Genomic DNA, 13,345 nt, shown 5'->3' on the forward strand with positions numbered 1-13,345 from the left:
CAGTACAGGCTAAAACCAGCTATTAATATATTAGAACAGAATTGTGCTGTTTTCAAAAGGGATGTAACACTTCATTATCTAAATGCCACTTACCAATAGGCTAGCTCTCACATGTAGATGGCTCAGAAATACCAACTATAATTAAAAATATATAAATTGAAACATAATGAATGTATTTTTGGCCCTTCAGCTAGAGGGTCTGAGCAACACAGATAATGGGTTTTTTTAAGAAACCAAGAACATTGCAAAAGAACTCCAGTTACTCATTACTCAGAATACATATATATGTGTGTGTGTGTGTGTGTGTGTGTGTATTCAGATATACATAGACACACAGAGGTAATAAAACACATAATCATAGAATAATTTGGAAGACTTTTGAAGATCATTTGTCCAACCCCCCCTGTGCAATGCAGCATCAGCTCCGAGGTCAGACAGGCTGCTGAGAGGCTATTCAGGTGGGTTTTGAGTTCTCAAGGATGGAGATTGCACAGCCTCTCTGAGCCCAACCTGTCCCAGCACCTGATTGTCCTGCCCCAAGTTTTCCCACATATCCAGTATGAACTTCTCTGCCTCATTTCCCTGAGCTAAACCAGCACAACTCTTTCAGCCTTTCCTTACAGGACAAGAACTCCAGCCCCAGCCCCATTGTGCTGTCCCTCTGCTGAAGATGTGACAGTTTTAGCAATCTCTCTTTCCTATTGAAAAGAGAAACTGGACCAAATCTTCCATGTACATTCCAAGTGCTGAGTAGAGGGGATGGTCCCTAGGTGTCTGCATCCCCACAGTTAAACCAAAGCAGCTTGCACTTCCAAAACAGATACTCACTGATATGTTCTAATATTTCCCTGTGAAGTGACATTAAAAGTTGCACCTGATACTCTTCTGAAGCATGACAAAACATTAAATATCTGGGCTGCTACAACCCAGGGACCGGGAGAGCAGAGCAGGAGAGGCAGATTCATTCCCATCCCTGCAGGCATTGTGGGGAACCCGAGCACACAAGCTCTGCAAACAGTCCTTGTGGGATGAAAAACTTGTAAAACTCTTTGTCCAGCTTCTTTACATGACTCTTGGACAGCAGATGTATCAGTGTATGAGGCTGGGGAGCCTCTGACTGTGCACATCAGGGTCTTTTCACCTGTGTAACATGCACCTGTTCTTTATTCCAAGGAAACTCCTTCTTCTACTAAGGCACAGTGATGGGTACGAGGGAAGGAGATAAGGAGGGAAGAATCAAGGAATTTTACAAAAATGTATTTATTTTTTTTAATCACACAAGGAAAGCACTACATGCCATGATTTGTGAAGTTTGGCTTGTCAGTGATAAACAAATAGATACTCTCTAATGGCAACATCAGAGACCTCCTGCTTCGATAATGACATTATGTAGCAAGCACAGAAATAGCAGACATAGAAAAGGACACAAACAATATATTTTTAAATAAAATACATTTTACCACTAGATGTCCCTGTTAGAAAACTCTTAATTCTACACAAAGCTGTGTGGGAAACGGCAAATCACCTGAATTACTGCTAAAGCTGCTGGCACAGGCTCGTAAAACTTTGAAAAGCTGAAGTGCCTAAGTCACAGAAGCAGCGAATATTGTTAGCAGCCATGAAAGACAAAGGTAAGAGTTTACCCTGCTCTTTTTGAGTACTGCTACCAGCTAAGGTACAGCACTAAGATATGTTAAGTGCTGTTTTAAGTATGCTGCTGTATTTCAGATATGTATTTAGTGGGAGAGCAAATGGCAGGGAGGTGCAGTTCTCTCTTTAACGCAGCCAGCATGAGGCAGATGCTAGAAGCTGCCACTTAAACATGGTGACAGCCACACCATTGCCTTTCCTACACCTGTCCTGAACATCTAACCCAGCTCGTTTTGACCACAACTGGTTTAAACAAAGACCACTAGGAAGGGATGGCAACAAGTATCAGAACTGAGCTGACTTCAAGTTTCTGGATTCCCTACACATCAAGCTTCGATTTACTAAGGAAAAGCATGACACACACCTAGTTTAAAGCAACTGGAGTGCATTTGTAGACTTTTGTGTTAGCTGTTTTTCCTAACAGACAGTGATGTTTTGTCACCACATTATTGTTTGTTTCAGGTCTTCAGATAGCTGCAGTTTAATCTGATCTCACAAGCAGCCCATGAGTGAGGACATCAGACAGCAATTAGCTCACTTTTGAAAGCTGCAACATTTCCACAATTTCAGTGAATGGCAACACAGCTCTCACTGTCCATCCACAAGCTAATAATTGAAAAGTGCCTGTGCTGGTTCTCATGACAGGCACGTGATGCCACAATCTCCTGAACTCTGCTCATGTCAGCTTTGAGACCTACCTGTTCCACACCAGCTGGCCTTTGCTTCCCCTCTTCCATGAGGCCACCCCTGTGTCTCCTCCACTTCATTGTCCACCTACTCATAATGTCCAAATTATCACACCTTGAAGGCAGATTCTAGGAAGCCTCACCACTTCAATTCATCCTGCTTCAGCTGGGTTTTGCTGAGGAAGCTGTAACACTTTCCCCTTCCCCAGCAATGAGGAGAAAGGCAATTCCAGCCAGGAAATCTCAGGCACAGCCACCTTTCAGGCCCAGAGGCCAGCTGCAAACACCTGGAAGATCCTTACCACTCCTCAGAGAGCGAGGCAACAAGGAGAACAGTCAGATGAGGTGGAGTCTCAAGTTTGCAAATCAGAGCCCAAACTAAGTGGTTTTAATCTCTTGGCGAGAAAGAGGGAAGGAAGGATTATCCCGTGAGAACCAGAATGGCATGCAGGAGAAAACCAGGTCCGGCTTTGTGACAGGACTGGGGCTGCGGGGCTGTCCTACAACCTCTGACCCTGCAGGTCCAGCTTTGTGACAGGACCAGGAATGCAGAGCTTCTCCTACAACCTCTGACCCTGCAGGTCCAGCTTTGTGACAGGACCAGGAATGCAGAGCTTCTCCTACAAGCTCTGACCCTGCAGGTCCAGCTTTGTGACAGGACCAGGAATGCAGAGCTTCTCCTACAACCTCTGACCCTGCAGGTCCAGCTTTGTGACAGGACCAGGAATGCAGAGCTTCTCCTACAACCTCTGACCCTGCAGGTCCAGCTTTGTGACAGGACTGGGGCTGCAGAGCTTCTCCTACAACCTCTGACCCTGCAGGTCCAGCTTTGTGACAGGACCGGGGGCTGCGGGGCTGTCCCACAACCTCTGGCCCTGCTCGGAGCCCCTCAAGCCAAAGCCATGTGTGACAGGAAACTCGTGTTTAGGCCGCACCCCAACCTGCTCCCGGTTACGCGTCACGGGAGCGCTCCAGAGCAGCCACAGGAACCCCAGCGCCGCTCCTGTTTTGGCTTTCAGAGGAACGCGGTCCCGCAGCCGCCCGGAGGAGGCTCGGCCGGGCGCGGGGAGCCGGGGGTCAGCCCCGCCCCGCCCGCCCCGGGACCCGCAGCCCCCACCGGGGACCCCCGGCCCCGCCGGCCGCCCTTACCCAGCTCGGTGCCCGCGTTCCGCCCCGCCATGGCCGCGCTCCCCGGCCGGGCGGAGCTCCGGGCCCGCCCCGCTCGGGCAGGAAGCGGCGGCGCCGCCCCGGGCGCGGAGCTCCGGCGCCACGCGGGCACCGAGCCGGGCACCTCCGTCAAGGAGGAGCTGGTGCCGCACGTCCGCACGGGGTTAATAAACTGCCAACCTGTAAAACTTCTAGTGGTACCTGCACATTTGGGTAACAAAGCCACTGAAAACTTCATAGCCTTTACATTTTTTCCAGATCTGGGGGAAAAAACCCCACAAAGTCTCAAGAAAAATATGATGTACATTGTTACTATTGATGTCTGTTTCATCTCAAGAAACCTCTAACTCACAACGGCATCGGGTAAAGCAGGAAAGGGCCATAGCTCTGAAACCTGAGGACACTCTTCTTTTTTTGCTTTTCCCATGCCAAAGCTGCCTGTGTGTTTTGAGAAGCAATGGTTCGAGAGCAGTCACTCTAGAAGTATATATACTATTTGTGCTGTCTACTTTAGGATCCGTCAAAGCAGTCCAAAAAATTACAAGCTTTTAAGCACTTGTATTGGTACATCCTCCTCCTCCTCCCCATTTTCCAGGCCACACTGTCATCTAGGAAATACTTGTGATGCCTTGGCCTTGTCAAACAGCACTGGGCTCAGGTCCTCTTGAGCTCATCAGAAACACTGTCTGCTTCCAGGAGCTGCTGCTATCCAACAAGCTCTTGTTTCCCTTATGAACAGCCTTGGAATTTATTGTTCTTGCCTGAATGGCAGAACATCCATGTTCCCACACTTTCATATGAAGCGCAGACCCTAGCTGTGTCTGGGATGAAACACTGTTTCCTTAGATGACAAAGTAAATTAGGCTGGTAAATAAGGTTAAGTCCTAAATTAGATTAAATGCTGTGGTGTTATTCCTCTGTTAAATTGTTAGGTTTAAGGTAGAAGTTAACATTACTGTTGAGTACTATTAAGGCCTAAAAGCTTAGTTCTTGTTATTCTCACCCTCACTATCCTTTTGCCACAGGCACCTAAACACACACACATCCCTCTAGACAGCACTTGGTTAATTTGGTTTTATTTCCTGGATTTTGTTTGGTTTTGTTATTGCTTGTTTTTCTTTGGCATGCTTTAACTGTCCTGTAAGGACAGTTAAATCTTACCAACCAACTTTATGGTCCTGTTGCTTAGTATTAAATCTGGGTTTTGCTGATACCCCTACTGGTGATTTTTCAAACATTTGTTCATAACAGTACTTTCATTTTGTCAGTTTTTTTTCATTTCTTCCAGTATTTTAGTAGCCATTACTAAGTATTAGATTTCTATTACTATTATCTATTTCATTTTTATGCATCCCAGAGCAAGCTGTAAATGCAGAATGAGGGACATGGTTTTCTGGAACTTGGGAACAACTAGGTTAACAGTTGAACTTGAGGTTAAAGGTTTTTTTCCCTCAGTTAAATGATTCTGAGATTCTATTCCAGACCTCTCTATGAAATGCTATAGAGCCTACTGCAAATGGAATAAAACCCACAGTACACAAGTTTCACCATGAGGCAAGGTGTCCGAAGTGCCTCATTTTAAACACATCCAATTTCTAAAATAAAATTTATATGCTCAAGTACTAGATATGGAGTCCTCAAAAGCCTTAGTGGAATTAGCAAGACTGATCCATTTAGCTGTAAATCAGAGTTGCTTGTTTTTAGAATAAAATTCAAATAGGTAATTGCAAATAGGTATAGTCTGCAAAAACAGGACAGTAAGGCCAAGTAGGAATATGAAAAAATGATGTGTGAATAAATATACCTCTTTTTTCTTACCACACAGAATATATTATGTAAAGCTTTCAGCATAACATTAAAGGAAATGACAAGTGGAAGAATGGCAATTATTTTCTTTAATGAAGAAAATATGATTTGTAACCTTGAAAGAGTAACTTTTTTATCCAGTCTGGAGGACTAAACCCAAGCTTTACACAGATTTGCAGCCAGCCGCTGATATTTTCACGTATAACCAAATACTTCAGGCAGCACATTTAATTTAAGAATTTTCACTGTTTTTCTTTTTAGAGACTCATGTTTACATTCAAACTTTAAAGAATAAAAAAGATACAAAGCTTACAGATCAAAGAACTTGCCACCCTCTGTACCAACACTAAAACATTCTTTTGCTTTCTCTCTGTATAGTACAAACCCAAGATGCCAAGGATTACGTGATTAATGTTGCTTTTCCACTTCATAAACCCAGCACTCAAAAGTAATGTACGAGTTTGGAGAGGCTTTTTATTTCGACAACTGAAAACAGTTAAACATTCAGAAGCAGCATACAAGGAAACAAAACCCAAACCAAATACTTTTAAGTACATAATCCCTTCTTTTCAACCAGAGCCAATTTTTCCAACTTTCAAGGGGAAAAAAAAAAAGGTAAAAGCCATTGTATCTCTTCTTCGTTATAATGAAAACACACTACAATGAGTCTAATTGAGATTGGAGAGACTGGATCTTGGCTTGCACACTTCTTTGAAAAGACAGTAGGCAGTTATGCCAAAAAGCCAGCAGAACTCTACTACTTGTCTTTTGGGTTTTTATTTGGATGCTCAGTTCCCTTACAGACAACACCTAGCCAGTTCCACCGCATTCTCATCAATTACTGCCCATCTTTGCCCCACGCAGGGAGCGCGCTCTGGAAGGCTGCTGTCTGTCACTGCTCACTTGATTTAGTCTCGCATGTCCACGTGTCACATAACAGCTGCAGTAATCAGGCTTTCACTTCAGGAGTTGAGCTGTACACTGTATCTGAGTTTTCAGAGGCAATCTCTTCTGCAACTAAATAAAAAGGGTGTTATTTAATTTCACTTTAGATATATAAACCAAATAAATGTTGCAGGGATTGCTTAAAGGGACCAGTTCTGTTTGTTTTCTCATTCAACCTGATCCAGCTGTTCTACCCCATCTGTTCTGCCTGCACAGCTCCAGTCACCAGTCTGACACTTACCACATAATCAATGTCAGGCAAATGCATTCAAAGATCTTTTGAAAAGAGCGAAAAACACCAGAAAGCACTTGAGGGAAAGTACTTCTTCTAAACTAAGGAAGATGCTATCATCTTGACTATCTTTTAACACTGAGGCAGTTGAAGCTGACAGTTCAGCTCATTACCTGTTTCCTCCTCTGCAGTTCCTGGAAGGGTAGTCCTTGCTTTTGCTGCTTCTGCATTCTCCTCTTCTGTAGAGAAAGAGAAGAAAACCAGTCAATACCTTCAGTTCTACTCACCCACCTTAACTTAAAAAAAAAAACAAAAACCACCAAAAAAGTAATTTCCATGTTGAGGAGAAACACTTGAGTGAGTAATTCTATTAACGAATATCCACGTGTAGTTATTGCCTCCCTCTCCCCAAGAACAATATAAATTAAAACTACCACCCACACTTCCTTCTTTCAGTCCCTCTTTCAGACTTATAAAAGTGGTATCATATATTTCTCACTCTTTAGAGAAAAATACATCATCAGGCTCTTAGCTTAAATACCCACAAAGTGTCTATATTCAAAAAGCTTACGTGTGTGATGTTAACTCTTTACACAACAGCTACAGAAGTACATCCTTCAATCTAACAGATATGAGTAGATCAGAAACCCTCAAAAGACAGGAGTTACTGTATGAAACTCAGTGTTTACCACTAATGATAGACAGGACCAAGCACACACTTACCAGGAACTACACACTTCCAAAGGCCATAGGTTTTCCCTACTGTTGTCTGCCACAGCCTTAGTGTACCATCCTCAGAGCCACTTGCATATAACTCTCCATCAGGGCTAAATCTCACGCAGTGAATGGGACCAAAGTGCCCTTTGTAAGATTCTGAAGGGAACATGTCAAGACCACCAATTACAAATTTCAGCCAACAACTGAAATTTAAGTACAAACCAATCAGTTTCTAACACAAAACAGAGTTTCCATGAATGGGTGTGTCAGCTATGGCTACTTTAGGCAAGATATTAACATTTCATTATCTGCAAGGAAAAAGGTGCTCAGTTTTTCTAGACAAAACTGCAAAGCAATCCAGCAGCACAGAGAACACATGCTCTACCCCTTCAACCACTCCTTCCACAAACAAACAATTTTTAATGAGGACTGGATCAGTAAGATAATATGCTTTTTTTTAAACAAATTAGGCCAACACATCATATTTTTCATAAAATCTCGTAACCTACATACCTAATGAACAGTATGACAATTTAGCATGCAGCTATTATAGCAATACAGAATGAGATTTTTTTTTTAAATAGGTGCAGAATTGTTGAATGGATGTTTTAATTAGTTCTAGAATATTAGGTATACTGAGATAGCAAAAAATATTTAATTGATTATATACCTTTTCATCATCCTCTTGTACAGCATGCTATGCTAAGATCTCATTTGAGTACAACAGTTTCTTTTACCAGTCATTATTTTATTAATACCTATTTCAGAATTTCTTTATGATTATAAGACACAAACATACCTAATTCTTCTCCTGTATTATAGTCATATTTATACAGTTTAAAATCTTCACCACCTGCAACCAAACATTCTTTCGCAGGGTGAAGAGATGCAGAATTGATTGTAGCAGGTGCTTCAAATGATTTAATCTGCTCTAGACTGAGGGAGAAAAGTTTGTTAATGAAGCTCATATTTAAAAAAAAAAAAAAATGAGAGCAAAGAAACTGTGATTCTACTAATCTCAACTGCTTTTTCCCAGAAATAAAATATAATCCCACAGAGTTTTTGAAACAAGTTTTGATACTTGCAAATCATGCTTGTCAAATTAGAAATGAGTTTAGAATAAGCAAAACGAAAGCTCACACATACAGAACGACTTTCTGGAATATGTTTAAGCATATAACTTCCTTTCTTGAAACATCACAGAGATGCCAGTCTTGACAGCTTGGTGACTTTTGTCCTTGTACAGCCAGTTTTTACCCACAAGAAGCCCATTAGTCCACCTGTGAAAACTGGGAGTTGTGGACTCACGTTTCTGCACTATGAAAAGCAATAGTCTTCCCATAGGTTATCACCAGTATCTGTCCTTCTGGAACATACTCCATGCTGCTCACTGACATTGCCACATTTAGTGACTTCACCTCAGTCATGGTACTCCGGTCCCAGAGGCTTAAAATAAAACAAAAAGGGAAAAAAAAGACTCTCAGACCTCTGCAAATTAAACAATTTCCACCTCATATCCATGGCAAGACCTGCATCAAAACAGACACCCATCAAGGAATGTGGTTTGATTCCACAGGTACTTCATATCTTCAGTGGCTTTATCTGCATTCTCTACTTAGGCCAGGCTTAAGACACATTCACGTTTTAAAATACTTTCATCTTTGCAGCTTAATGCCACAACATTAAATGGCATATACACACCATTTAACTACTCAGTGATTCTCCTGGAGATCAAAAATATTGATTTAAGTCTTCTAAGCAATGCATCTTGAAGCAAGGCTTGAAGATTCTATTCTGTCTTTACACTTCAAAAGGCAAAGAGATACTAATCCAAATTTACAGAGCTTCACTGAGGATAATATAGTTTTATATCTAGCAGTGCAAGAAGAATCTAAACAGAAATTAAGCTGTGCTACTGTGACAAATAAAAATCTTTATTCATTAGCTAACTGCTGCATTTCTATTCCTACAATTTGGAGGAGAACAAACAGGACTAGGCTCTTGCCTATCTTTAACACTAGGAAACTGAAGAAGACAAAGCAGCAATAGCTCAAGACAGTGTGTATGCAAGAGACCTCATCCATAAATTCATCTTCTTCAGGATTACAAAAGGCATAAATTTATTCTATGCAGTTATCAAAGACTACCTCTTCTTATCAGGGAGAACACATCTGTGAGGAGCACACATTTATGGGGAAATTAGAACTATTACCAAAATTATCTCTATCAGCAGAACAGAGCTGTATCAGGCATGCAGCTAAAATAATCTAGGATCAGGTAACCTGTGTTACTCATATCCTTCACCAAAATAACATGACTGCATCCCCACATCGAGCATGACAATAAAGAAAACTCAAAGTTACTTTTTCTTACCGGACAGTTTTATCATCAGCTGAAAGAATCTGTTTGTCATCACTGCTCCATAAGGCCTTTTTAATGCCAGAAGTATGTCCACTGACAACATCGGGCTCTTAAAAGAAAGCCAAATATTTTCATACATGTAATAAAATGGAATAACGCCATGCAGCAGTTGGGGGCTTCCTTAAGCTACACCGATTTCCATCTACTAGAGACTGTAGAATTACTTCAAACACTTAGGATTTTACTTGTATATCTTATTCCAGGAACAGAATAAATGCAAACTGAGTACCTGATTGCCTGCCTAGCTTTCAAAAACTTCCCTAGGTGAACATCGATGTTCTCTGGCTTCCTATCAACCATCAATAGGTCAGCATCAACACAAATTTAAACACACTTAAATATATGGAGTCGTTTTTTTCTCTCAGATGACTAAATTTTAATTAATTAGGCCATTTTCAATGTGTCTGCACTGAACTGAAACATGCTCTGCTTGATGTCTCATTCCTGGAAGTGTGCAAGACCAGGCTGGATGGGGCTTTAATCAACCAGTATCCAGAGAAGAGAGTTTGGAACCAGGTGATCTCCAACCCAAGCAATTCTGGGACCCTTATATACCAAAAGCTTATAGACATTACATTTGTAAAACAATCCTCAACATTGTTCTTAGTGATTCATAGCAGAAAGTAGCTCCTTAATTTCAGAACTTAAACTTAAAGTCAGTTTTAAAAGCAGACTCACCTGCTTCTGGCTTGCTCAAGTCATAGATACGCAAGAGCTTATCTTGTCCACCTGTTAACAGATAATTGCTATCCTGAAACAGAAGTTATAGAGAGTCAACTCTACTTTGAATCAAAATACAGCCCTTGTCTGTGAGTTAAAATCACAGCTTTTTCTCTCAGACAGCCTCTAACACACTTGTTACATTAACCCTACAATCCTAAAAATGAGCAGCAGTATTTTAGATTATTTACCTCTTAAGATATACAACAAAAAAGTAAATAATAACAAAACATAATCAAGAGCTTATTTCTCTGGTAAATAAGGTATAAAGTTTTCTCATACCTGTGTAAAATCCACACTTTTGACAATGTGTTTGTGAGCCAGTGTGATTAGTTCATCGCCTGACACAGCATCCCACACTTTGCTAAATAGCAAGAGGAAATATTCATGTTTTAGAAACACCAAGACAAAATCAACCTGGACAGTCAGATGAATTTGTAAGCAATCTTTCCTGATGCCATCACAATATTTTATCCTAAGCGCTACATTCTTATAAGTTGCAACATAGTTAGTCAATAAGAATATTTTATATATTTTTACTAGAGCTTTTTTTGGACTATCCCACCACTTTCCTTTATGCTCTTCTTCAGGACCCTGCAAACTAATTAACATTTTAGTTTGAAGACAAAGGTGGCTCTTCTCTGCAACTTCATTAATAGAATTTACCCTCTACTAACAAGATTCAACTTGTTAGTAGAGCAACTAAGCACAACTTCAGCACAAACAACAAAAAACATTGAAGGACAAATTCACTAGAAGTTTCATGTAATAAAAAGAGGCTAACTGCTAGATGAAAAATAAAAATACCCCTCTCAATTCTGCTATAACTACAGTGCCAGATAGTAGAGCTGCACAGAAAAGTTAAGTAAAAGTAAACCAGTATGATAATTTAGCACATCAAGAAGCAATCATAGTTGTTCATCATGACACAATTACCTGTAGCTACTTTCAAGAATGTAAAAATTTAGGTTTTCATCTGGCTAGCCAAAAATAAGATAACTAAAGAGAAACAAATGAACTAGTAATTTAGTACAGCTAAGTTGCCACCAAAGAGCTACAGAATAAAAACCAAAACACAGCCCATGAAGACAGTCCATCACTTACGCTGTGAAATCTGCTGCTGCTGTAGCTGCTTTCGTGGCATCCGTGTTCAGGGTGGCACCCCACACAGCACCTTTATGACCCAGAAACGTGCCAATCCAGTCTCCTGTGTCCCCCTGGCGCAGCATAGGCTTGCCATCTTCACAGAAACAAAACCAGTATTCAGGTAACACGGTAAAAGAAGGAAGCAGTTTTTCAAAACTAAACTATTCCCTTGCACCAGCACATGGAAATGCCCATACTTTACAAAGCCACTCTCTGCAGAGGGGTTCAGCTGTAGAGTTTAGATGTGCAGCTGTACTTGCTGCCTGCATCTAAACTGTGCCACTACTCAAACGCTACTGCATGGGGGTAAGAACTTCCTGGTAAAACTCTGTAACTTTGTCTTAAGATAGAAGGAAAGTAGAAAGGAATGTTTAATTCAAGTTTTATTGTTACTAAAGTTTTCTTCAGGCAGGGCAGATTTGGTTTGCTCTTTTATTTTTACATTGGAACAATATTATCAAGTCATCAGTATGTAGAAACAAGTCTCATGGTTGCAATGAGATACGATTAAAACATACAGCGATACATGAATGAAGTACTAATAGAAAGGCCTTTCCTATCATCAGTTTTTTCTGGAAGGCTATCAAAGAGTTGTTCACACAAGACGTAAAGCTGAACTGGAAGCACTTCAAGCATAAAAGGAATGCCCTTTAAAACTTATGCATGCCAAGGATTAAAATATACATGCACGAAGATGAAATGCTATTCCCACAGTGAGCAAAGAGCTCTCATCATGCCGTGTCCAGCAGCTGCCCAGCTCAAACCGGAGCTCGCTTTAAATCCGCAGCCCGTGTGCACGGGGGGATAGAAGGAGAAGTTTTACAACCGAACCGTTCTGGAGCCCTCCCACCCCGCAACAGCCGGGATCCAGCCGGGATCCAGCCGGGATCCAGCCGGGCATCCACAGCCCGGCTAACCCCGGCAATGAAGCGCCAGCACAGAACACCGGCTGTCCGCTCCCTTCGTCATTCCACAGCTCGCTGAGTGGCCGGGACACCCCTCCCGCCCCACCGCCACCCCTGGGGACGCCGTGCGCGACCTACGAGCGGCGGAGCTCCCCCACGCCCACCCCCGGGGCGGGGGATCCCGGACAAAGCGGCCCGTGTCCCGCTCACCCTTGCAGGCGCTGATGAGGAAATATCCGTAGGGGGTGACGCCGCTGAAGGCCAGGTCCACCACGGGCCGCGTGTGGCCGGAGCAGGTGAGCGGGGTCTGCCTCATGGCCATGGCGGCGGCGGCGGCGGGGGCCTGGGCAGGGCACGAGTGCGGCGGCCCGGCGGGAGCGGCGGCGGCGGCGGCGGCGGCGGGGGAAGTGACGGGCAGGAAGCGCTTCCCGCCGGACGCGCGTCAAGCGCGGGGGCGCGGCCGCCGCGGCACCGCCCCGGCGGGGGGACGGGGCAGCGCTGCCCCTCTCGTCGAGGGAATCGTCTCCGTCCCGGTTATCCCTCATCCCCTCCGTGAGGGAGCGGCGGAGTCGTCTCCGTCCCGGTTATCCCTCATCCCCTCCGTGAGGGAGCGGCGGCGTCGTCTCCGTCCCGGTTATCCCTCATCCCCTCCGTGAGGGAGCGGCGGAGTCGTCTCCGTCCCGGTTATCCCTCATCCCGCTCCATGAGGGAAGAGTGGGCTCGTCCTCGTCCCGGTTATCCCTCATCCCCTCCGTGAGGGAAGAGCGGGCTCGTCCTCGTCCCGGTTATCCCTCATCCCGCTCCACGAGGGAATTAGCGAGCTCCTCATTATCTCCTTCAGCCACCATCCCGGTCCCTGAGGAAGCAGCGGGTTTATCCCCGTCCCGTTCATCCCTCATCCCGCTCCCTGAGGTAACAGCGAGCTCCTCGCCGGCCTTTGCATCCCTCAT

At 43.4% G+C, this 13,345-nt stretch overlaps 2 protein-coding genes across 3 annotated transcripts in view; both read right to left on the reverse strand.

The window, feature by feature from the left end:
• The window catches only part of DERA (deoxyribose-phosphate aldolase), a 47,582-nt gene extending 43,939 nt beyond the window's left edge, over positions 1-3,643 (reverse strand). For both annotated transcript variants that reach the window (XM_030263566.4, XM_041713694.2), the window contains exon 1: positions 3,486-3,643. In XM_030263566.4, coding sequence (XP_030119426.1) covers positions 3,486-3,516 — 31 coding nt within the window. In that variant the 5' untranslated portion in view covers positions 3,517-3,643. The remainder of the gene's footprint in view (positions 1-3,485) is intronic.
• Positions 3,644-5,380: 1,737 nt separating this feature from the next.
• On the reverse strand, positions 5,381-12,740 carry STRAP (serine/threonine kinase receptor associated protein). Its single transcript, XM_030263564.4, has 10 exons — positions 12,606-12,740; positions 11,449-11,584; positions 10,627-10,708; positions 10,303-10,375; positions 9,577-9,673; positions 8,512-8,649; positions 8,003-8,139; positions 7,210-7,359; positions 6,660-6,725; positions 5,381-6,326 (listed from the first exon to the last, which is right to left on the reverse strand). The coding sequence occupies exons 1-10, from the start codon at positions 12,715-12,717 to the stop codon at positions 6,259-6,261; spliced, it is 1,059 nt and encodes a 352-aa protein (XP_030119424.1). The 5' UTR covers positions 12,718-12,740; the 3' UTR covers positions 5,381-6,258.
• Positions 12,741-13,345: the final 605 nt, after the last annotated feature.

This window comes from Taeniopygia guttata, chromosome 1A (assembly GCF_048771995.1).
Source record: "Taeniopygia guttata chromosome 1A, bTaeGut7.mat, whole genome shotgun sequence".
Lineage (NCBI taxonomy): Eukaryota > Metazoa > Chordata > Aves > Passeriformes > Estrildidae > Taeniopygia > Taeniopygia guttata.